We start from the raw sequence: 25,741 nt of genomic DNA on the forward strand, positions 1-25,741 counted from the left end.
CACAGTGTGTTTTTATTCCTTTTCCAATTTGCGGGCATCGGAAGACCCTCTCAGTTCTCCGCGTAGGTGTATTGTTTACCACCCAATTGCGCACAAAACGTTTGAACCACTTCCCAAAAGAGAGGGTAAAATGTCAGCTCACACCAGATCGATACTTTCCTGATTCCGCATCACTCACTTAAAAAAACAAGAGAGGGAGTTCATTTGACAAGGAGTCCAAAGTCGAAACCCAACGTTGATGCTTCAACTGCATGCGCGATCGTCATCACGGCAGAATGTTCAACACTGATTCATTCGTCACGGATCAGCGGTGTTCCTTCCATTTCCGTCACACCTTGTTTCTTGTCCCCTAAGAACGAACGACCTCGGTTGCTTCGTTTTTTCCCCTTCGCATGCAGTCGGAACTCATTCAGACGGTACGTACTTACTAGTAACCTAATCCTACGGTGCAAGATGCAGGATGGCACGGATTACGGATCGGAGCTGCTACTAGAATAATCTGATGATGAGAACCACGGGGAACATTCTTTGGGGTCTCCATTTTCTTTATTGGCATGTCATGGATGGAGTAGGAATAATCTGATCCCCATAGGGTTACATTCTTTATGGGCAACGCAACAGTCACTGCTATAGATAGGCTTTGTAGGTGGCTCATGAGCATTTGTAGGGACGGTTTGACCAGTCACCGCTACCAAAACGTGGCTACAAATCACCGATTTATAGGAGGCGGCTGGTGTTACCAGCCGCCTCTACAAAATCGATTTGTAGGGGCGGCTGTTGTACCAGTCGCCCCTATAATACATGTTTGTACGCTGATGCTTCAACTGCATGCGCGATCGTCATCACGGCAGAATGTTCAACACTAATTCATTCGTCACGGATCAGAGGTGTTCCTTCCATTTCCGTCACACCTTGTTTCTTGTCTCCTAAGAACGAACGACCTCGGCGGTTCGTTGCTTCCTTTTTTCCCCTTCGCATGCAGTCGGAACTCATTCAGACGGTACGTACTTACTAGTAAACTAATCCTACGGTGCAAGATGCAGGATGGCACGGATTACGGATCGGAGCTGCGACTAGAATAATCTGATGATGAGAACCACGGGGAACATTCTTTAGGGTCTCCATTTTCTTTATTGGCATGTCATGGATGGAGTAGGAATAATCTGATCCCCACAGGGTTACATTCTTTATGGGCAACGCAACAGTCACTACTATAGATAGGCATCGTAGGGGTGGCTCATGGGTATTTGTAGGGGCGGTTTGGCCAGCCGCCCCTACCAAAACGTGGCTACAAATCGCCGATTTGTAGGGGGCGGCTGGTAACACCAGCCGCCTCTACAAAATCGATTTGTTGGAGCGGTTGTTGTACCAGTCGCCCCTATAATACCTGTTTGTAGGGGCGCTTCAGTTTAAAACCGTCCCTACAGTATATTTTTCCACAAAAAATTTAAAATTTATAATTCAAATTCGATATATATATATATATATATAATTCAAATCTAACCAGAACATATACAATTCAAATCTGACCACAAACACAAGAGTATTATATAAACTACAATTACAAATCCAATTCATAAGAATATATACAATCCATTATTAAATAGACATAATTCATAAGTCTAATTCGTTCCACTTCTCCCTCCCCTCTCTCTGGCACACGATGCACTGGGTGAACAGGGCGACAGTGGCGTAGCAGCTATCTCTCCTCTCTGTCTCGCGGCGGCGCTCCTCGCCGGCGGCAAGCTCGCGTGTTCTCGCGCTAGGGTGGATAGGCAGGGCTGCTAGGAGGCTCTACGGCTTCGTACGCTCACGACGAGTTCACCGGCCCAGGGTGGCTATGGCGCTCGGCGTAGGTATCCCATAAGGTAAGGCCAATGTCAAATTCCTTACACATTGTTATCAACAGGCTAGAGCTGGCCTTTCAGTCTCACGAATGTGCTGGTACTGAGGATTTCTACCTAAGTCAGAATCTCGGTCATGGTAGGTGCCTTTGACGTGTACAATTTGGTCTAATATGAAATTGCAAAGGTCGTCGACGAGCTCTAAGAGTTGGTCATACTTGTATAGGTCTCTTTTCATTTCTTTCCCTTCTTTTCACTACAAGAGAATAAGTTTCGGTTTAGTATTTCATACCATGTGTGAAGTTTTTATACTACGGATGAAGAGGTTCAAATTTACCCTTAAGGGATATCTCCTGTAGGCACCGGTGTTACTCATCATAGAACATACATAGTATCCACAATGTACACTCCTAGGCTTCTGCTTAAGGCACTGTGTGTTTTGCATATAAAAATGTTAAGTAATGCTTTTGACAGCCATGTAATGGAGTACTAAAGTAAGTTACACTTACCGTACATGGTGTTTTTATAGCCAGCCTTTCCTTACTTACTGGATCATGTCTTCTGTGATGTTTATTGACATATAACCTAAATGTCATGTTTGAATTATTTTAGCAAATATAACTTGTTAGTATCCAAAAGCGAACGTTACAAGTATGTATATAAACATATAAGCTAATGAGAATTGTCGATATGTATACGTCTTGAGAATCGATATGAAGTCTTTGTATGTCACCGGGTCCCTATCAATTGAATCAAAGACCCATGCTATGCTCCTCTCGACATCGACGCCTATACAAATCCAGTGGTTGCTGCATGGATTTAATCATAGAACTAGATAAGCTCTTTTGCATCGAATAAAATATATCGAACAAAGCTTTAAGTATAGAGTTGAACTTACTCGAAGTTGTATGGTAGCCATACAGTAGAGTGCTGTTGGAGATTTTTAAAAGCCAGGGCAATGTATGTCGAAACCTTAAGGAATCTTGCCTTAGTTTCTTCGCACGGATGTCCTCTTTCTCCCGAAGGGTCTTTCCAGCAGCTAGCTCTTTGTCATCCAGTTTTCACTGTCTAGGGTAATTAAAATTTGTTTGTGCTATAGCTTAAGGGTCTATATACCTAGCTTTCACAATTGTCATTTATTTTACAATGTGCACTTGCATTCTACAAATCACGACATGGGTTAGTTACAACAAAATTCAAAGATTACATTCATATCATATTGGGGGGACAAGGACTTACAGGCACCACGTGCGAATTAGATTCATTTCCATTGCTTCGAGGTAAAAGCATGTCTGCATGTCATTGAAGTCAAAGATAATTTTCTTGGCTGGGCTTCCAAATGTGCTGGTGGGGAAGCATGCTTGTACAAGGTCTATGCTCGTTAGGAGAACACGCAAGTACCAATCATGGAACCTTCTCATTCCAAGTGGTAGGCGCTGGATGTCCCAGTTTGATAGGAAGGGCTTGCCTCTTTCATATGTTTTCAGACAATCCTTTGACCATTTGATGGCATCAACATTTGGATATTGCTTTGTTGTTTGGTGGAGTTTGCTAGTGACGGCCTCCTCAGAAGCCCGTGATGGTACTTTTTGAACTTGGTTCTCAGGCTTAAACTGGTCATAGGAATACCACTTGTGCACCGACGAGGCATCTTTCATCGAAACATAAATTAGTCTTATGGTGATTGGATGCTTCTTTCAAAGTTTCCATTCAGACACGTCCTCATCTTCTTGTGCATCACCTTCTTCAGGAGGCACTCATTGTTCATGTATCAGCTGTGCTTGTTGAGAAGACTGTGGCATCTTATTATGCACTTGCTCGGTACGAGCTGGAGAAGGTTGTGGCTTATCAGGCACATGCTCGCTAGGAGGCTGAAAGCTCTAGTTTGATTTTGGTTAATTGATGAAACCCTAAGTGCTAACCTAGTTTATCAAAGTGATTATGAGATAGGTAGCACTACTCCAAGTGATGAAGCAATGACGAAGATCATGACAATGGTGATAGCATGGTGATGATCAAATGCTTGAACTTGGAAAAGAAGAAAGAGAAAAACAAAAGGCTCAAGGCAAAGGTATAAAATGTAGGAGCCATTTTGTTTTAGTGATCAAGACACTTAGTGAGTGTGATCACATTTAGGATAGATAGTCGTACTATTAAGAGGAGTGATTCGGCGCTTTCGGGAAAATGAAATGCCTATTTTCTATTGCGCCGGATGCAAAATTCTTGGTGGTTGACACATTTGAGTAAGGGTGAAGAAGTTAGAGTTTAAATGGAGTTGGTCGAAATGATGCTGGCGTCGGTCTACTAACCGGACGCTGGGTCACTCAGCAACCGGACGCTGAAAGGCTGCGTCCGGTCGAGCTGGCAGAGAAGTCGCCAGTTTCGGTGTTGCACCGGACGCTGGACCTGTGATGCACCGGACGCTGGTTTCTGTGTCCGGTCAAACTGACTGGTCTGTACAGTGGCTAAGGGTTGAGCACCGGACGCTGGCTGCGTCCGGTCAAGGTGGACCGGACGCGTCCGGTCGAAAAAACATGCCTCAGGGAGCTTACTGGAAACGACCGGACGCTGGGGCTTCAGCGTCCGGTCAGTTTTGACCGGAGCGTCCGGTCAGCTTCGTAGCCGTTGAAATCTGATGAACAACGTTTGAAGCTGGTGACGCGTGGCGTCCATCGGGCGACCGGACGCTGAGGGCCAGCGTCCGGTCAGTATGACCGGAGCATCCGGTCAGAGCGCGTTTTGCCCAGTGAAGGGGTATAACGGCTCTATTTGATGGGGGCTCTATTTATAGCCCCATGGCCGGCTCAAGGGACCTTCCTTGCACATTTTCATTGACATAACAACCTTGTGAGCTTAGCCAAAGCCCTCCCACTCATCTCCATCATTGATCCATCATCATTGTGAGATTAGGAGAGAATTCAAGTGCATTGCTTGAGTGATTGCATCTAGAGGCACTTGGTATTCGTGTTGCGCTGCGGATTTTGCTTGTTTTCTCTTGGTGGTTGCCACCACCTAGATGGTTGGAGCAGCGGTGGAGGATCGGCACGAGTTGGTGATTGTTCGTGGCCATCTCCGGTGATTGTAAGGGGAGTTGTACCTTCCCCGGCGGAGTGCCGAAAGGTAACTCTAGTAAATTGCTCGTGTCATTGAGTTACCTCACTTGTGGGTCGGTTCTTGCGGTGTCCTATCATGTGGACGAGGTTTGTGAAACACCTCTTAGCCGCCGAACCACCAAGTGTTAGTCGACACAACGGGGACTAGCGTGTTGGCAAGCACGTGAACCTCGGGAGAAAAATCGGTTGTCTCTTGTCATTTGCATTCTCCCAATGATTGGCTTGATCTTCATCTTGTGATTGGTTCATCCCCTATACGGCGGTATAATCACCCTACTTACTTGTCTACATTCTTGCAAACTAGTTGATACAAGCTCTTTAGTGTAATTAGAATTGAGAGCTTGCTTTATTATTTACATTCATCTAGTTGAGCTCTTTGGAGTAGCAAGTTTGTGTGCCTAAGTAATCATTGCAACTAGAATTGTTGGATAGGTGGCTTGCAACCCTTGTAGAGCTAGAGCAAGTTTGCATTACGCTATTTGTCATACTAATCAAATTGCTCTAGTTAATTTGTAGATTTTTAAATAGGCTATTCACCCCCCCCCCTCTAGCCATATTAGGACCTTTCAAGTGGTATCAGAGCCAGGTCACCGTTTGATTGAAGGCTTAACAACCTCGGTGTCAAATTATGGCTCAAGAGGCGGGGAAGAATATGGCATCTTAGGAATGTGGTGGTCACGAGACGGTGAAAATATCTCCCCATCCTCAACAACTCGCTCTAAATTTGAGAGAGGGGAAGGCGGCAAAGAAGCAGTCAATATAATGTCCCATTTGTGCCAGAGGATGAACTACCCCATTACATCTCCGAGTAACACCAGCCCTTTGGGAGTTGCGTAGTCTATCCTCCACTACATGAACTCGGGCTTCACAGTATGTATCTCAACCCTAGTGTAGTCCGGCGGTATCTTATTATTGTGGTGTAAGCCACCGGGAGGATGTGCCACACCTGTTGCCACCTCCATCACAATGTTCTGCCGGCCGCTGAGAAACACCAAGGTGCAACTAGTTGGTTCCCGTATGCAATCGACGGGGGTTGTGGCTGCAGTGGAACCTTGGCTGCTAGGAACTTTCGGAGGGCTACCAACTAATGCCAGTTCTTCCAGTGGCGTCATTAATGTTCATGGTTCCGTAAACAGTCCTTGCTCCTCCAGCGCCTTCACAACTAGAGCCTTCACTTGGAGCTCAAGATTAGCCTCCCGATCTATGCCATGTTTCTTATACATGTGCTTGTCCTCTTCGAATCTGTGCTTCCAGGTCATCCTTTTTCCTAGCCCCCTGGTGCAGCCTGTGTGCTCGTTGTTTCCCAAGCCAAGGCTAAGCTCGTCCCTCTCTCTGAAAGGATTGAATGAGCCCTTCTCCTTGTCTTCAGCATATTTCAGTATCCTTGATACTGCCTCTTGGGTCTTTGGCTTATCAAACTTAAGATTACCGCTGGATGATTCTGTACTCCTCATAAATATCTAATTCCTTGACCATACCTTCAAATTCTTCACATCGATATTCTCAGAAGGTATGACCTCTTCGTCCATCTTCCTAAACTACTCTTCCTTGGCATAGTAGAAGTAGTTGGAGTAATAGTAAGACAACAATAGTAGTAGTAGTAGAAGTAGAGGGAAGTGAAAAGAGTAGTAGTGGAGTAGTAGTAGAAGTAGAGGGAAGTGAGAAGAGTAGTCGGGAAGAGAAGTAGTGGAGGTCTACATCGTAATATCAGTAGTACTAGCAGTAGAAGAGCATAGGGATGCATAGTAATACATAGGAATATTAGTAGTACTAGCAGTAGATAACACAGGCAAGCATGAAAATTTAGAAAGAGTACTGTAGCCCGACTTCTTATGGAAAGTATCACCAAACATGGCCAATGAAATCCAATTGAAATAAAAATTTAACCAAAGCCTTGCCTCATCCCGAGCAACACATTCCAGCAACTGGTTCAACACGACAGCATATTCACATAGCATCAGGTGGTAGTCAGGTAACATGATAAAAATTGCTAGATAGGTAATAGGATAAGTAATAGCTTGCACAATAGAAAAGAAAAATTAGAAACATGGAAGTAGCCATTTTCAGACAAGTAACAGCTTGCACAATGACAAAAAAACTCTATAACTTGAAAATAAACTCTTATGCATGATGACTGATGCACGGTGAATGTGCACTGATTATGAATCAACAAAAGTAGAAGTGCTGAAAACCAGGAAAGGTCGTGTCACAGCGAGCAACAACATCGACTCCAGACTTTCTTTGCTGCTCAAGCCAAAAGGCTTCAGTTTCCAAAGTTCGGTTCTTGGTGACACTCTAAAATCTACAAGCCAAAAAACTCTGATTTCATATCTTAATTTCCAGATGATGAAATGATAAAACAAGCATGTTAGCTGTAGAAACTCTTATCTAAAATTAATTTATGTATATTAAAACAATCCATGAAATTCCTTCTATCATGATTAAACTAAACTCATGAGATTTATGAGAAAAATAGGCACTTTCGTGAAAATTGTGACCTTAAGAAGGTATCTTCTAACATCCTTTTAAACAATAGAATCACCTTCTAACTTGAAGTTTAAACAACAGAATCAAAGGGAAAACACCACTGTTGACTGCTTAACCTATGTCTGGGGTGGTAGGTTAATGCTTAATTTCTTATTGCACTGTTATCAGGATTCATATTGCTTTTGAAAAATGAGTTTTTTCTTGTAATATGAATGATAATTAGTTTGGCGAAGTAAACTTCAAGTGGATGAAAGAGGAATTAAAATCTCTGTTTTGCATTTCACTTGTAGCGTGTAAAGGAACAGAAAATCATCTATGGCTACCTACAAGTATGAACCAGAATTGAAAATAATCACTAAATAAACAGAAAATCATCTAACGTTTTTTCATATTAGCTGTCTATGGGCTGCAATAGGGTTTATGAATTTTCTTCTGACTACTGCCATGCCATGGTCTATAAATGGTAGCAATAAATTGGCTCCCAAAATATTTCTATTTACTACTACATACATACATATAAGACTAATGCAACACAATGACCAAAGCCTCCTGGAAATACACAGGTAGTGCACACAGACTTCAATTGGGTCAATATCCAAAGCTCGAGATAGACATAATAATTAAGATAACGGAATGGAGAAGGGGATTGGCGTACCTGGAGAAGACCGGCCCAAGGGACGGAGGCCTTAGCGAGGGAGGTTGAGGATGGAGACGGGCGGCGGCGGCTCTCCAGGTCAGAGGAAGAACCCCGCGCGGCGATGCTGGAACGAAGCGATAGCGGGCCGAGAGACCTCAAGGACAGAGCCGAGGGATGGAGGTCGCAGTGTCGGAGGTCGAGGTCGGAGATGGGGCGGCGGTGGGCCAGTCGGCCTTGGCCTCTCAAACCCTAGCCACAGTGGAGATGGGGCAGCACCGTCGCGGCCTAGGGATGTCGAGCTCTGGCCTGAGGGTGAGGAGATCAGGCGCTAGCGTCGGGGCGGCGGCTTCACGGAGCGCATCCACGGCGGAAAGGTCAGGTAGGCGGTGGCGGCAAGATTTGGCATCCTACCGGCGTCGGTGAAAAGAGTCGCGCCCAGGACTTAGCCAAATGTCAACCATGGGCGCGCGGCGGCATATATAGTCGGCACGATTTGTAGGGGCGGCTTAAAACACCGACCTCCCCCACGAATCGATTTGTAGGGGTGGTTCCTAAGTAAGACGCCCCTACAAATATTTTTTAATTTATTTTAATTAATAACTTTGTAATTTATATATAAAGAACACAATATAAATTAATATAATACTTTTTTAATTATTCTATATATGTATAAATAAAAATATATATAAACAATTTCATGATATATATATACAGATATAATTATATATTTTGTTCTTTACAAAAAGAATATTTTAAAAATTGATAATTTAAAATTTAAAACAACTAAAATAATTTCATCTCCACTAAATGACCTTAAATGAAAATTTTGTAAACATTAAAGTTGTACAACTCATCAAGATGCACAACTTACATTTTGGTCATCTTCTCATTTGATCAAATTTAAACAGTTCAAATTTTGAATTTCAATAAATGTCAACTTCAAATAAGATTTTGAAACCATAAATTATTTCAAATAAGAAAGTCATGAACATAAAAGTTGTTGAACACATCACTATCAACAACTTTTATTTTGGTCATCTTTTTATTTGACCAAATTTGGATAGTTCAAATTTTGAATTTCAATAAATGTCAACTTCAAATAAGATTTTGAAACCTTAAATGATTTCAACTACAAAAGTCGTGAACATAAAAGTTGTTGAACTCATCACTATCTACAACTTTTATTTTGGTCATTTCTTTATTTGACAAAGTATTTGTAAACATTGTTCATAAATTCACATATTACTCATAGTTTCATGAACTATATGAGAGACATGTTGATTTATGAACAATGTTTACTATCACTTTGTCAGATGAAGAAATAACAAAAATAAAAGTTGTAGATCTTGATGAGTTATACATCTTTGGTATTCATCACTTTTTCAGCTGAAATCATTTGGTGTTTTCAAAATCTTGTTAGAACTTGTCATTTAAAAAAAAATAAAAATTTGAATTGCTCTAACTTTGTCAAACGAAAAGAATGACCAAATCAACACAATAACATGATAGGGCATGATTTTAGAAAATTTGAGAAAAAAATCATCACATTTGGAGTTAGTATGAGGGAGAAAGACTAGTTACAAATTTTACCTAGAGATTAAAAAGAAAAATCACAACTGTTCATGATGATCAATGATGAACAAGTGTAATTTCTCTTTTTAATCTATGGCTGAAACTTGTAACTAGTTTTTTCCATCATACTAACTCCAAATGTGATTGTTTTTTTTTTCTAAAATTTTCTAAAATCATGCTCTATCATTTTAGTCTGGTCATCTATCTTTGTCACTAATTTTGGACAATTTTTAAATTTTGAATTTTAAAAACTAATTTTCAACCACTAAATGATTTTAGCTGTAAAAGTGATGAATATAAAAGTTGTATAACTCATCAAGATCTTCAACTTTTATTTTGGTCATTTCTTCATTTCATAAAGTGTTAAGTGCTTGTTTTAAGTGTTTCAATAGTAGTCCGAACATGTTGCAGTAGTAATAAATGTGTGTTTCAAGTGTCTGCGTGTTACAGCTGTTTTAGTAGTAATATAGTGGATGTTGCAATAGGATCATATGAATATTGCAAAGGGTAGTCTCACACACATGCATAAATGTAGTCTCACACACATACATAAATATATAGCCTCACACACATACATATATATATAGTCTCACACACATACATAAAATAAAGTCTTACAAATACACACTTACACAAACACTCTACGTTCAACACCTAGCTAGCCCGCTGTAACGATTTTTTCCTTGACACCTTTTTGTTTCCATGGCAATATGTCTTTAGGCATATTCTTTTCCATAACACTAATCTTCTTAGAAAAGTCTATGAATAGCGGCATCTCATCGTAGTTATTGTAAGCTTCAACATCGTCCACGCCATCAACTCCGATAATGTGCTGTTTCTCGGAGACAATCACATGCTTTGTCTTCTTCTTTGGGGGGTTACTTTATGGGTTAGGCATATAGAAAACTTGTGCGACACGTGAAGTGAGCACCCAAGAATCATCTTGGTAGCCTAGATTCTCGAGGTCTAGGAGTCTCAATCTGATCTTGTTCAGTTGGTGTTGTTTGATCCAGCAACATCAAAATAGGGCCACCGTTATATCCTTTCCATAGTCAAGTTACTATACCTCTTCAATGATGCCAAAGTATTGAATCTTTCGCCCCACTCCATCGAGAGCTTCTATTCGAACATTGCTGTTTTGGTTCACATATTTACTATCCTTTGCGTGGGTATAGTACGTGTACCCATTGATGTCATAAGCTTTCCAAGATGTCACTTGTCTCGATGGCCCATCCACCAACCTACTGATGACAATAGAGTCTATGGTTTCTCCAGGCGGTATGTTTTGGTCCTTCAACCATGTAGTTAGTCATTGCTTGTGTTGTTTCATGACCCAATCATCTGAACGACCATTTCTCTCAGACATAATGATAGCCAAGTGTTCATCAATGTACGGTTGCATCAGTTGTGTACTCTACAAAATACTATAATGAGCCTGACTCACTTCTTTTGTAATCATGGTCGATGAACACTTTTCTACCACCAGTACCCTTCCCAGCTAGCCTACCCTTGTGACGAGAATCGGGTTTACCAATCCCTTTCTGTACTTTTTGGTACTCTTGACAGCACTCGATGACTTTTTTAGTACTATAACCCTCTATCATAGAGCCCTCTGGGTATGCTCGATTATGCACGTATCGGCTTAGAACCGACATAAACCGCTCATAGGACCACATTTCATGCAAGTAGCAAGGGCCCAACGCCTGTATCTAATGAACCATGTGAATCATGAGATGTGGCATTATATCAAAAAAAGCAGGAGGTAAACATATCTCTAGTTGGTTTGTGTCTCCACCATAAATTCATGTAGGTCACTCAGCTCTTTCTTGCCAATCGTCCTCTGTGAGATCTTCGAAAAGAAGTAGCACATGCGGGTGATGGCCATTTCAAGAACTCTGGCTTTATATCCCTGATTGCAATAGGTAGAAACACTATCAGCATCACATGACAATCATGAGCCTTGCAGTGTGTTGTTGACAAGTCCTTCATCGACACTAGCTTCTTCACATTCACTGAAAACTCGGTCGTGACTTTGACCCTCCTCAGGAAAGTACATATAGCTCTCTTCTCTTCTGGTGTTAGGTTGAAGCACACCACGGGCAGAGTGTATTTTCCATTAGCCTCAGGTACCGGGTGAAGTTGTGGCATTACGTTTAGCTGCACTATTTCTTTTTGTGATTTCAGACCATCCTTTGACTTGCCTGTGTCCATCAAGATAGCAATGAGACTCTCAAAGACATTCTTCTGCATGTGCATAGCATCAATGACATGTGGGACCTCCAAGTCTGGCGAATAAGGAAGATACTGAAAGAAGATTGATTGTTTCTTGAAAGGTACGCCTTCGATAGGAGGTGTGCTTCTATCTCTATTCGTCCTATCTAGATTCTTCTTTCCATATACGACGCGTATGTTTTTCACCATTCTGTACATGTGTTCTCCGTTATGACGTCTCTCCGGAGGGGGTTCAATCTCTGGGGTGTTGTCATAAAATCTAAAGAATAATTTGCTGCGATACTTGTGACTTGTCTTTAAGAAACGCTGGTTCCTTAGGTAAACTATCTTCTTGGATGCATCCAGGAACACCCATGTAGTACCATCCAAGCAAACTAAGCATCCCATCTTTCCTTTGATTTGTCTAGACAAAGCAAACAGCGTGGGGTAATCATTGGTAGTAACAAATATTATTGCTCTACATATGAAGTCCTCCTTTCGGAATGCATCATATATTAGCTCCTCATGCCTCCATAGCCTCTCTATTTCTTGCATCAAAGGCTCGAGGAACACGTCTATATCAGTGCCTGGTTGTTTAGGGCCAGAAATAAGAATAGTGAGGAGAATGTACTTTCTCTTCTGACACAACCACATTGGGATGTTGTACATGATCAAGATCACTGGCTAAGTGTTGTGGTCGCTCATCCTCTAATTGAAGGGATTCATTTCATCGATGCTCAAGCCAAACCGTACATTCCTTGGGTCATCATAGAATTCTTTGTGCTTCTCATCGATCCTTTGCCACTGACTACAATTAGCCAGGTGTGCAATCTTATCATCATCCACCTTGCGCTCATCATCCCACCATATCATGAGTGCGGCTTCTTTAGGGTTTAGGAAGATATGTCTCAAGTGATCGGTCACTGGCAGGTACCACATTACCAAGGCAGGAATTCTTCTCTGCTTTGCATCGTTGTCTAATGGAGTGTCCTCTGGGGGCTGAGATTCTTGTACCACCTTTTTTGTACCCTTCTTATTCCTCTTTTTCCCCGTGGAGGCTTCGTCCCCACCGTAAAGGTCATTGTTCTTGTACCGATTGACCCCACACCGGGGACATTTATCCAGTGACTTGAATGTTTCACCATGAAAAAGGATACAGTGGTTGGGGCATGTATAGATTTTTTTAACCCTCATTGTCAATGGACTTATGACCTTCTTCGCTCCGCATGTGTTGGCGGAAACTGAGTTTGGTTGTGGCAGCACCCATGACAAGAGACGCAATAGATCATTAAAACTATAGTCTGACCAGCCGTACTTAGCCTTTAGGATGAGTAGCTCAAGCACAAAATGTAGCAATGTCCAATGTGTCGGACAACCCTTTTCAACACCATACACAGTCTCCTTCGATGCTTCTGTCACCCTTTTCAAATTTTCTAGACCTTTCAGGCTCTTTAGTAAAATCTCTGGTCCAAGGGCTCGAATCATGTGCTCTAAATCATCTTCATCCCTAACACGTGCTCCGCCATCATTATTGGCATCACCTTTGTCGTTACCATCCCAACCACTAGCATCACCACCTTGTTCATTACCAAACTCGGAATCCATTCGTGCATCAAGCTCTACTGAATATTGGGACATGGATTCTAGGGTTTCGTCGTCGTATTTCTCCTCATCCTCGTCGTTAACAATAACTGTTTCACTATGATGAATCCACACTATGTAGTCCTCAACAAATCCTCGCATAATCAAATATGATCTGATGATAGCCACATCTGTTCATGCCATATGGTTCTTGCAATCTTTATAGGGACAAATAATTGTATCCTTATTCTCTGTCAACGTCGTCGCATGCTTCTCTGCGGCTTTAATAAATTTATCCACCTCTTCACGAAAACCTGCCTTGAACCTTAACGAACCATACATCCAAGAGTTCTTGTACTCCATCTTTTACAACAACAACAAAATAAACATTAAAGGACTACTTATTCATATATATGTATATATATATAAATGAATCAAATTAATAATTACTTGAGAATAATTGTATATACTTCAAATATATATGAATATAAATCAAATATAATTACATGAAGCATACAAACACATCATGGTAGAGGAAAATTAATTAATGGCCCATTTATCCATAAATAATTAAAATACATATTTGTTGATTACAATAAATAATTTCAAAGACAACAATTAATAACAATTATATTTGACCCAATATCTTTCATGCAAACCCTAGTCCAATTTCATCAAACATAAATTTATAAAAACAAAATTAATAAAAAAATAAACCCTAGATCTAGATCTACGTGTAAATGAAACATCCATAAAACTAACTAATTGTTCACTAAAATCAAGAAACATGGACCAAATAAGGGAATGATCTTGTTCCCCTACTTAATTTACCCTAGTACATTCAAAACTTGGGTCTAATTTGTTTCATAAGTAGCTCAAGCACCATAGAAGAGAGAGAAAAACAAAACTCTAATTACTCACTAACTAACCATTAAAGCTTCAAAAAAAGTGTGGAATAGCATTTTCTTACCTTCTACAACCTCTCCACCAAAGGATTTGAGACCAAAACCTTTTCCCCTTAATAGAGCAATTTTGGGGAGGTGTCCAAGGCCTCCCTACCTTTTTTCACGGGTTGGAGTGAGTGGCCCGAAGAGAAAAGAAGGGGATGAAGGTATTTATACGTGGGTCATTTCTTGGGACGGCTAGTGATTGAGCCGCCCCTACAAATCACAGGTATTTATACATGGGGCATTTATAGGGACGACTGATGATTGAGCCATCCCTACAAATCGCAACACCGGGGACGGCTGGTGAGTGAGCCGTCCCTACAAATCGACTCATTTGTAGGGGCGGCTCGTATTACTAGCCGTCCCTACTGTTTCATTTGTAGGGTCGGCCGGTCTCGTGGGTCCTAAACACGTCCACTGTAGAAACGGCTCCATCGTCAACCGCCCCTATAAAAAAAATTATCTCATTACTATAAATATTTTTTTATAGTAGTGCGTGTGAGCTGTGGCCTCCCAAGTCCAACCCCAACCCCAATAGACAGGCAGGGAGCTACTCCATCACAAGTCTACCCGTGGAAAAAAAAAATCAGATTCCAATGGAAACTGATAAACACGACAGCTGCGCTGAGTCCTGATTTGCCAGCAGCAAATCTCGACGCCACGATTCTTGCCAAGACTCCCAGTCGTGTTCCACGAACAACCATAATTGAGGTGCCAGTGCAACCGAAGACACGGCGCTGCGCCATGTATAACCACGTCCTGTTCGGGAGGCCGTATCGTATCGTGGATTATTTACTGCTGGCTGATTTGGTGTGAGAGAAAAATACTGTTCCCGGCTGGAAATTTACGATCGTTTACGAGCAAGCGAACAGGCTGTCTAGAACCCTCTGTCTCCTATGGATGTCAACCCAAATCTAAAATGGGTCTTTGAGGGCAACGTATTAGTCTCCAACAGAGTATCTATATATGAGACATATTTTATGTTACAGCAAAGGCATAATCTAAATATAAGTATCATCTCTCCGGCTCATTTGCAGAAATGGTTTTCTTTTGGATCTTGTCGTTGGTGAAGACAAAAATAGGTACAGAACCCTTTACCTATAGCAATACCTAAATATAAAATGAGTCTTGTATTTTAGTTAACGTTGGTCGGAGATGACATCCCGTGGATACGTTACAGCCGGGGAAGGTTCAGACAGCCAGGCTGCTCATCGGGGCGTACGTGCAACCCTCTGCCTGCCTGTCCTCACGGCATTATTGAGAGATGTCGTCCATGAAGAGAGAGGGTGGAAGGATCATCGTGCGCCGTCTCCAAGAAGTCGCTGGAGCTGGTGGAAGATCTCTGCAGGAATCTGATGCGTTGCTAGCCGCTAGCCGCTAGCTGCTAGATAGAGCTAGCTAACGGTTTTCTGGCACCTGCTTTGCTTTGCATCCGTAGCTAGGCTCTGTTTGGTTTTCATAGGTTTGGTGACTTATTAAGTTAGATAATTAAAAATAAGTGACTTATAAGTCATGTCTGTTTGGTTATAAATGACTTATAAGTTCATTAATGACTATGTATATATATAAATAAAAGTAGTTGCTGCATTTTGCAAGCAGCTGTTTCTCTCAAGTCTCAGCTATCGTATAGACAAATGCATTCCCCTGCTATTGCTTCTGTAACTAAACTACACTTCTCCTGGTAGCCTGGTATCCTCCGGAAGATCACAAAATGCATTCCCCTGCATTGCACAAATAGAAACGGCTAAGCCAATCCTTTCCGTCACGATTTCTCTCTTTTTAAGCTAAAATACGTCACAGTGACTTACCTCTCCTGTAAGATGGGCAACACATTTCTTCTCAGCAAGCAATTCAGCTTCACTCTGAAAATATTACAGGGTCGACTGTTAGGGTAAAATCTATATGCTGCTTATATTCTCAGCATATCAGTGACGGAAGTTCCTATAACCCTTACCTTTTTAATCCGTTCCCAGAGAAAATCGTCCATTGACACATCAGTAGCTAGTTCGTAATCACCGTCACCCTGTTGGAAGAATTTTATGATCATCGGAGTGGTACCTTATCTTAGGACAAAAATAATCAGGACAGTTTGATTTGTAGATCGTACCTTCGATCTGCATGGCATGCTGAACACGATATCCTCTGCTATGCCATAAGGATTTCCAGTTGTATAAACCTGTTTTTTTTTTTTTTGTTGCTTTTTCCATTAGAGGAATGCCGAAACAAAGCTTTGATCAATTCAAAGGCCTCAAAACTTACCCCTGTAGAGAACCAGTCGCCTTCTGGGGTAGGAGTTACAAGGGATTTAATAGCATCCGCTATTGAAACAGCGGTTGATGCAGCTGACGATCTGCCCCATTTTTGGATTAGCACACCTCCACGCTGTTTAGATATAGGAATGAAACGAATTATGGTACAACCTTGACTTAATTTCTGGAGTTGCAGACAACTTCAAATGTATTGCACATACCTTTTGAACTGTCATGGTGAACTCTTCTTCTAACCACTTGGTATCCTTAATGACTTCTTTCACTGGTCTTCCATCAATTTTGGCATTCAAGAAATCAGGAACCTACACAGAGAAGTTAGTGCCAACCATCAGCGAAGAAATGTGTCTGCAAAATAGTCTGCTCATTTAATTTATAATCAAATCTTCACCTGAGTTGTCGAATGGTTCCCCCAAATACTCACTATAATACTGCAACTCTAGATAGGAAACAAGTAGAGTCAGTAAAAGATTACTTACTTTGAACAGCGGGTGGTTTGATATCATCCCAGCTATCCAATCACGAAAAACGTTCATGTAGCGTGCAGTGCAGCGCTCTCCATGACGCTGGCACTCCACCCTGCGCTCTGGTTTGGTGGTGATATTCTGAATCCATCTCATTTTATTGATTACAAATCCATTACAAATATGCATACAAATATCCATACAAGTATCGATACAAGTCGTCACACAGAAATACAAATTGCATGGTTCGGCATTGAAACAAATACAAATTACCTCCTTCTATGCAATCCTTCCGCTATCCAATCACGAAAAACGTTCATGTTATGATCATCACTCGTGTTTTGCCCCTGTGCTTGAGTTGCACGTGCTTCGACGTTGGTGTCGGCGTCGTAGCCGACTAGGCTCATCCACCATAGGAATGAACTCCTCATCATCATCACACTCTTGGAAATCTCTATCCTCCAATTTACTCTCTCTAATGTAATTATGTATAGCCATGCATGCTGAAATAATTTGACTTTGTTTTGGTGGTGGATAAGAGGGCATGTGTAACAAAATCCTCCACTTGTTCTTCAGTACACCAAAGGAACGCTCTATTGCATTGTGAATTTGGGAATGTCTATGATTAAAGGTTTGTTTTTTACCTCTTGGTGGTGGACCTTGATTGTACTCCTGGAAATGGTACTTTGTATCTTTGTACGGTGCAAGATAACCAGGCTGGTTAGAGAAACCCGAGTCCACCACATAAAACTTCCCTACAATGTTAATGTTAACTGTTAGAAAAGTGGCAATCATCGAATTGGTCAAAGAAATGTTTATCAAAATCCAAATTTACCTTGGGGAGGATGTGGGAAGAGGCTTCCAAATTTGTCAAGTGCTGCCTTGAATACCCTCATGTCATGAACCAACCCAGGCCACCCAACAACGATAAAGGTGAATCTCAAGTCAAAATCACAAATTGCTAGCACATTCTGATTGGTCTTTGATTTTTGGTTCATGTGTGTGATGAGCTCTGTCTTTGGCACGACCACCTCTATATGTGTTCCATCAATGGCTCCAATGCAATTGTCAAAGAACGGAGCAAACATTGGATTTCGTACTCTTGGATGAGGTGCCCTAAACTCTAGATCTAGTGGCCGAATTATGTCTCCTGCCAACTTAACCAAACATTCCAACACTTTATCAAACTTCCTATGAAGTGTCTCCATTGATCTAATAAAACGATTTTCAGCCTGCCGAATAGATTGAGAGGCACCAACCATCCATAAAAACATTGCTAAAGATTCCACCGATGACATCCTCCTAGTCGACCTCAATCCATATGATTGCACTAGTAAATTGTGCAGACTATCAAACACTGCCATTTCCATTCTAAACATGTTGTAACATTCAGTACTATGCCCTAGTGTCCAGATGACCCAATCATATCCACTCTCTTTAGCTTGTCGGTACTCTTTTCTATTTGCCATGTTCTCAAGGTGGTACGTACCAATGAGTTCTGCAGCGCTAAATATCAAGTTCTTCCTCCGTTTTGCTGCTGTGGCCTCCTCTTCCTCCTCTTCTTCATCCTCCTCTACCCACTGGTCCATGGTGGCAGCAATCCAGTGCTACAAACAAATATGCAGCATCAAATTAGTACCCATAAGTGACAAAATAGGGTGGCTCATATGCACAAGTTCACACCAATTCAAAACATGCTCACAAATATTACTCATGACATCCATATTTCACTGAACACAAATAGATCACATCACTTGACACAAATACTTCACATCACACAACAAAAAGTTCAAACGACATGACACGATTAAAGTTCAAACAATATAACAAGATTACAGTTCAAACGACATGACTCATAGCACATGACTTTAACAGCTACACAAATCCTCTTTGCTTGCAGTGCATCTGGATCCACACAAGTCGGGCTTCAGGAGTCTTGATAGCTCTAAAGAAGGCCCTCTTGTTACCATCCATGAACAACTCTGAAGCCACCCACATCTCAACGGAGGCTTCAGCTACCCCACACTCTTTAGCAAGAGCTACACATTCATCCATCTCAGCTTGAATTGCTTGGCGCTTCTACTCCATGATCTGGGCTTGTGCAGTGACAATGGCCCTGGACCGAGCCTCCTCCCTCTTGGTATAATTGTCCTCTTTCTTCTTCGCTTCCTCCCTGTCAATCTTGATTTCAGCAACCAGTCCCCTAAGGGCTTTGACCATGGGACTCTTGGTTTTCTTGGTAGGGCTCTCTCCTGTTGTGGCAGTGCTGCTGGGCCTCTTGCTTCCACTGCTGCTGGTAGGTCGATTCAGACTAGTGCTCATGGGACTGTACGGGTCATCTTCTCCAGTGAGATCATAAAGGTCTCCTGCAACACCTTTACCTTTGCTTGGCTGATTTTCTGCCTCCTCAAATCCAGGACAAAATGCAGATGTTCCATCTACTATCGCATGATCGAAGATCAGCATCAAATCATCTAGGTAGGGGGGCACTCGGTCCTTGAACACTTTGTAACACTCAGTTCTCCCCTGAAATATGAGAAAAAAGGTCATGAGTACCTGTTCATAAGCAACAAACAAATTAATTTGGCTAAGAACAGGATCAGTTACCTTGGTATTAGCTTGCCACCACGTCTCGCTTGCTAGGATTACACCATTTGGACCTCGGCCTAGTCCACTGGATTTCACCTGTACCTCTTTCCAGAAAGTTGCCAAAACCTTTGCTTGGGTGTACCTATTTTTCATAGCCTTCACATTATAGTTATGTCCACAGGCTGTACGAAAATCCTTGCATATGTTCTTCCACCCAACAGAGGGCATTTGATTGTTCGGGCGATTCCCGGCACTAATCTCGCGCACGACTAATTTAAAAAAAAAGTTCTAGCCTTTGTTCATTCCATTTAGCAGTATCAAATCCACGCTGTAATGCATTGCAACTCGATTACAAAACGATACTATGACCTACATTGCAATTGTGAAACACATCAACGCTGCAAATGTTACCTCATTGGAGTCGTCTTCCTCCTCATCAGAGTTCAGGAGCATGTTGGAGCCATCGGCCGCCATGGATCTGCTCCCGTAGAAGCACTCCTCGTCATCGTCCACGTCGATGCGGCTTGCACTCTGTGCGCGCGCGGCATTGGTCAGGGACCTGGCGTGCGCAACACCTCCACCACTGCGCGCAGCCCCTGACCTCGCCGGACGACGAGGGATGCCGGCACTGGATGTGGATCCACGACCACCTGCACCTCGGCCCGCAGATCTGCCGTGACCATGCGTCGCCACAACATGCTTGCCGCTGCGTCAACGTGAAGGGGCCTCGTCGGACTGCAGCACGTGCTGGTAGTCGCCCAGGCCGGGAAACGCCAATGCATGGGAGTTGAGGTCCAGGCCCTCCAGCGTGGGTGGATCCATGAAGGGAGGAGCGGGCGGTGTGCTGAATCCACCCGAGCGCGGAGGGAGGACTCCAGCCGCCGCCGGATCGAAGAATCCGGCCACGCCCGGACGGGGCGGAGGGACGAATCCAGTCGATGGGGAGTAGTTCCCGACCTGTGATCCGTCACCGAAGAACTCGTCTTCCTCGTCGCCAGCCTGGGAATCATTGAAAAGGTTGAGCAAGTTCCTCGAACTGCTGCCGGCCATGGTGGCGGGGGGCGGCGGCGGTGCCGAGATCTAGAAGTAGCCAACGGTGGGGAAATGGGAACGATGGCGGGCGGCTGCGGCGGCCAGGTGGCGACGAGCGGCTACGGCGGCTCGTGCGAGATTGGGAGGGAGGAGGCGGCGATGAGAACGGGAGGGGCGGTCTGCGGGTGAGAGGGGCGCTGGGTCGCGTGGTGCGGCTGCTGCCGATAGGGTTGGGCGTGTGCCCCAAGCGGAAAAGGTGTGGGCCCCACACAGAAAAGGGTGGCTTATAAGTTTTAAGCAGGGGTGAACCAACTTAAAACTTATAAGCAGGGGTGACTTATAAGTTGGTGGTGTTTGATAAAATAAGTCACTTATTTCACTTTTTAACTTATAAGTAGGTGACTTATTTGGAACCAAACAGGCCCTTAGCTCTAGCTTCTAGGCTTGTACAGCTACATTTCCTGCCGAAACAGAGGATTAGTCATAGCAACCTCGGGGCACCCATAAGAGGGTGTTTGGTTCCATAGATTAAAGTTCAGTCCCTGTCACATTGAACGTTTAGATATTGATTAGGAGGACTAAACAAGAGTTAATTATAAAACTAATTACACAGATGTAGACTAATTTACGAGATAAATCTATTAAGCCTAATTAATTCATCATTAACACATATTTATTGTAGCACCACCTTGTCAAATCATGAACTAATTAGGTTTAATAGATTCGTCTCGTAAATTAGTCCCAATCTATGCAGTTAGTTTGTAATTAGTCTATATTTAATACTCCAAATTAGTGTCAAACATCCGATGTGACAGGAATTAAAATTTAGTCCGTGAAACCAAACACTCCCTGGTAACGGAAACCAGAGAAAGAGGAGGGAGCACCAGCAAGAAAGCTACTTGAACATTGATTAACAAAAAAATACTCGTGCAGATTTCTCACATGGGCCCCGTTCGCTTCGCTGAAAAAATAAGCCGAAGCACTGCTCCGACTAATTTGTTGTGAGAGAAAAACACTGTTCCGACTGAAAAACAAGCTGAAAAGTATGAATTATAAGACAAGCGAACAGGGCATGGTCTGCACACTCGCTTTATTTTAGGCCTTGTTTAGTTGGCGATTTTTTTGGCGAAATGGTACTATAGCACTTTCGTTGTTATTTGACAATTAGTGTCTAATCATAATCTAATTAGACTTAAAAGATTCGTCTCGTGAATTTCGTCTAAACTATGTAATTAGTTTTATTTTTTATTTATATTTAATGTTTCATGCATGCGTCCAAAGATTCGATGTGACAGAAAATCTTGAAAAATTTTGCAAAATTTTGAGAACTAAACACTACCTTGCTTTACTTGCTCAATGCTCATGGTACATAAAAATCCCCCGGGGCATGTACCACGCGTGATTTCGTTATATGCAACCTCGGATATGATCCCCCGTCCTGCTCATCGGCGTCACGTAACGCCGAGGGATAAAAAACGTGGCGCGCGCGCGCGCGCTGCGAGCTGCGTCTGCGTTCACCGGTCAGTGTCGCGTAATCGTCGCATCGCAGCGGCCGAACCCGTCCCCACCCCACCCCTCCCCTCCCCTCGGGCAGTCGGGCGTGGCTCCCAAACCGGCGGGACGACGAGGCAGGCGTCCGCGGCCGCAGATTTCACCCAGCGACCCAGCCCGTGCCCGTGTCCGTGTCCGTGTCCGTCCGCCGGGTCCAAAAGCAGGGGAGGGGAGGGGAGGGGAGGGGGCCAACAACTCAACCACTCCGCTTCCTTCGAGAAGAGAGTTTCGAGCGAACAGCGGTTTTGCCCGGGTTCTGCCGCCGTTTCCGCAGTCGCAGCCCCGTGGTTTTTCTGCTTCGCGCCCCGCGACAGGGCCAAGGCACAGGCAGGGGGGACGCCCCGGCCCGTTTCGTTAGGACTTCGGACGCCGCACGCTTGGACCTCGCCGCTGCCGCTATATATACGCCACTAGCCGCGCGTGCTGTCTCAACTCTCGTCTAGTTCTAGTCCTTCCCTTCCCTCTCGCCGCCGGCCAATTCTCTTCTCCGACACCGATCCCTCCACAGCCGCAAGCAAGCAAAGCGCATTTGCCTCCGGTAGGTGGTTCCTGGAGCTGCCGATCGGCGTACCACGCGATGTCTGCGACGACGCAGCCGTGGAGGTCGCTGCTCTGCTGCGTGAGCGGCGGCGCGGCGGTTTCGGGCGAGGACGACGGGCCGTCGCCGCCGCCGCGGCGGAGGGGCAGCCGCAGCCGCAGGAGGGACCGGGGGGAGCGGCTCCTGCTGCTGCCGTCCTCGACGTCGGCGTCGCGGGTGTCGCTGTCGAGCCTGGGCTCGTCGGCGGGGACGCTGACGCCCGAGGACCTGTCGCTGACGCTGTCGGGCTCCAACCTGCACGCCTTCACCTACGCCGAGCTGAGGGCCGTCACCGCGGGGTTCTCCCGCGCCAACTACCTGGGATCCGGCGGGTTCGGCCCCGTCTACAGCGGCCGCGTCGACGCCGGCCTGCGCAAAGGGCTGGACGCGCAGCAGGTGGCCGTCAAGTACCTCGACCTCGACCTCGACGGCACCGGCACGCAGGGCCACCGCGAGTGGCTCGCCGAGGTCTTCTTCCTCGGCCGGCTCCGGCACGACAACCTGGTCAAGCTCGTCGGGTACTGCTACGAGGATGAGCACCGGATGCTGGTGTACGAGTACATGAGCAACCAGAGCCTCGAGAAGCACCTCTTCAGAAGTGAGTACTCCACAAAGTTCACGTGTCTGTTGTCTCCATCGTTAACTTTTGCTAGTGGTACGGTCTGCAGTTAATGATGAACTTACGTAGAGTGGTTAGCCAAGCAGTATAATTGGTGTTTAATCATATTTATTCAGAATAGCTCGGTTTGACGAAGCGTCGTGCCAACTGCGTGCGTGCAGGTCTCGACGGCTCCATGCCATGGATGAGGAGGATGAAGATCGCCGTCGGCGCGGCCAGGGGCCTCGCCTTCCTCCACGACGCGGACACGCCGGTGATCTACCGGGACTTCAAGGCCTCCAACATCCTGCTTGACCAGGTGAGCCACCGATCCACCGTCCACGTCCAGCGTGAAAATTCTGCGTACTCTTTTCGTTGCGCTTGCACTGGAGTCCGGTGGTGGTTTCGACGCTAGGAAAAGCACGGTCATTTCTGACGCATACGGCTCGCTGCTTACCACGGCAGCTCTTGCGTAACTGTAGAAAAGGATATATAGTGACGACACCTACCTTGTGGTCAGTGGTCGTGGTCCCTTTAAAACAAAATCAGAAAATTCCTTCGCTACGGAATTCATAAAAAGCTCAGTACAAATCCACTTTTCGAGAGATTTGACCCTGAATCGTCTATAGGTGATGTATGTCAAAGTCGTCTGCCACGCGTTCCAAAATTGCTGGCTGGGTTCGATAGAAGACCGGCCCCGGCCCCGGCCCCCGGCATGCATGATTGCAGCTTGGAAGTTTCTTGGATGCCCAATTCCTATATATCAATCCCAGCTCATGCAGTCCACTACCTAATAATGGCGACATGCATAGTTAAAAAGAAGAGTATTATTTTTCTTGGCACCAAATCAAAGCACTAGTAGTAGCTTAAACAGCTTGATGCTGACAGTGCCGGGGCGTTGTCTTAGCATCCAAGCATGCAGTACCTCACTGTCACTAATTGTGACCTATGACGAATGCGATCTGTGCCTAACTCAATCTGGTTCTTTGGATTTTCAGGACTACAACACCAAGTTATCGGACTTTGGGCTCGCCAAGGACGGGCCTCAGGGTGACGCGACCCATGTCACGACACGCGTGATGGGGACCAACGGATACGCGGCGCCGGAGTACATCATGACCGGCCACCTGACCGCCAAGAGCGACGTCTACAGCTTCGGGGTGGTGCTCCTGGAGCTCCTGACGGGCCGGCGGTCCGTCGACCGGGCTCGGCGGCCCAGGGAGCAGAGCCTGGTGGACTGGGCTAGGCCCTACCTCAGGAAGCCCGACAAGCTCTACCGGGTCATGGACCCGGCCATGGAGTGCCAGTACTCGTGCCGAGGCGCCGAACGCGCCGCCGTGGTGGCGTACAAGTGCCTGAGCCAGAACCCGAAGTCGAGGCCCACCATGAGGGAGGTGGTCCAGGCCCTAGAACCCCTCCTGGACATGGACGACTACCTCCAGATCGGCCCATTTGTGTTCACCGTCGTAGTGGAAGATGGCAACGGCAGTGGCGAAGGCAAGGTTGTTGACGGGGAGAAGAAGGTTGACGTGACGATAGATACGACGGTGGAGGAGAAGAAGATGAGCCACCAGGACCGGCACCGGCAGAAGTTCCCCAACTCGGCGGTCCACGCTGACGTGTTGCTGCACCGGGACGGCGGCGAGCTCGGGCCGCACATTAGCGCGCTGCGGCGGCACCGGAGGACGTCCAGCTACGTCAAGGAGAGAGGGGCGTAGGCGCGTAGTAGCTCTCATGGTTAATTAGCAAATTTAGCATGACAATTGGCACGTACAGTTAGGAGAGAAGCAACAAAAAGGAGAGATTAATGTGTACATAAATTTAAGATAGATCGTAGATGCGTGTGGCACAGCAAGACACAACAGAGCCATGCCGCATTGGTTTTTGGTTGCGAAATTTTCTTGTTCAAATTTTTGGTTCGTGTTAGTCATAATTGGTGTAAACTGCCCATGGTGACATCATTATTATATATATACCTTGTCCAATGACATCGCATTTGTCATCTCGACTAAATTGTGCAGCGATTTGGTCACTCAACAAGTGTTGCGCAACTCAATGACCAAAGCGAATGAATTTACAATAAAATAAAATAAAATAAAATAAAGTGGATTTGACCCTGAATCTTTCATACTTTTTAGATGGAGGAAGTTTCAGTTGTAGCAAGAATGAATTTTTCTGAATCTGAAAAATTATAGCGAATTGACTCTGAGATTGACCCTGAATCGTTCATACTTTTCAGATGGAGGAAGTTTCATTTACAATAAAATAAAG

At 44.5% G+C, this 25,741-nt stretch overlaps 2 protein-coding genes across 2 annotated transcripts; one reads left to right on the forward strand and one right to left on the reverse strand.

Moving 5' to 3' along the window:
- Positions 1-15,960: 15,960 nt before the first annotated feature.
- LOC136469665 (malate dehydrogenase [NADP] 1, chloroplastic-like) lies at positions 15,961-19,178 on the reverse strand. The gene is made up of 11 exons (XM_066467766.1): positions 19,041-19,178; positions 18,613-18,730; positions 17,768-17,878; positions 17,397-17,418; positions 17,051-17,090; positions 16,863-16,964; positions 16,652-16,774; positions 16,500-16,568; positions 16,347-16,415; positions 16,201-16,254; positions 15,961-16,113 (listed from the first exon to the last, which is right to left on the reverse strand). Exons 1-11 carry the CDS (start codon positions 19,176-19,178, stop codon positions 16,060-16,062), a joined length of 900 nt encoding a protein of 299 aa, XP_066323863.1. The 3' UTR covers positions 15,961-16,059.
- Positions 19,179-22,490: 3,312 nt separating this feature from the next.
- Positions 22,491-25,448, forward strand: LOC136477104 (serine/threonine-protein kinase RIPK-like). Its single transcript, XM_066475126.1, has 3 exons — positions 22,491-23,470; positions 23,653-23,789; positions 24,469-25,448. The coding sequence occupies exons 1-3, from the start codon at positions 22,873-22,875 to the stop codon at positions 25,186-25,188; spliced, it is 1,455 nt and encodes a 484-aa protein (XP_066331223.1). The 5' UTR covers positions 22,491-22,872; the 3' UTR covers positions 25,189-25,448.
- Positions 25,449-25,741: the final 293 nt, after the last annotated feature.

Source organism: Miscanthus floridulus, chromosome 8 (genome assembly GCF_019320115.1).
Source record: "Miscanthus floridulus cultivar M001 chromosome 8, ASM1932011v1, whole genome shotgun sequence".
NCBI classification, from domain to species: Eukaryota; Viridiplantae; Streptophyta; class Magnoliopsida; order Poales; family Poaceae; genus Miscanthus; species Miscanthus floridulus.

Excerpts from the sequence above, each read along its gene's own strand:
- LOC136469665 (XM_066467766.1), bottom strand. The coding sequence starts at position 19,178 with ATGGATGAATGTGTAGCTCTTGCTAAAGAGTGTGGGGTAGCTGAAGCC. Across the intron at positions 18,731-19,040 it reads AGACTCCTGAAGCCCGACTT|CACTGGATTGCTGCCACCAT; the intron begins GTGTGGATCCAG and ends ATTTGTTTGTAG. Across the intron at positions 16,965-17,050 it reads GGAACCATTCGACAACTCAG|GTTCCTGATTTCTTGAATGC; the intron begins GTGAAGATTTGA and ends TTCTCTGTGTAG.
- LOC136477104 (XM_066475126.1), top strand. The coding sequence starts at position 22,873 with ATGTCTGCGACGACGCAGCCGTGGAGGTCGCTGCTCTGCTGCGTGAGC. Across the intron at positions 23,471-23,652 it reads CGAGAAGCACCTCTTCAGAA|GTCTCGACGGCTCCATGCCA; the intron begins GTGAGTACTCCA and ends GCGTGCGTGCAG. Across the intron at positions 23,790-24,468 it reads CCAACATCCTGCTTGACCAG|GACTACAACACCAAGTTATC; the intron begins GTGAGCCACCGA and ends TTGGATTTTCAG.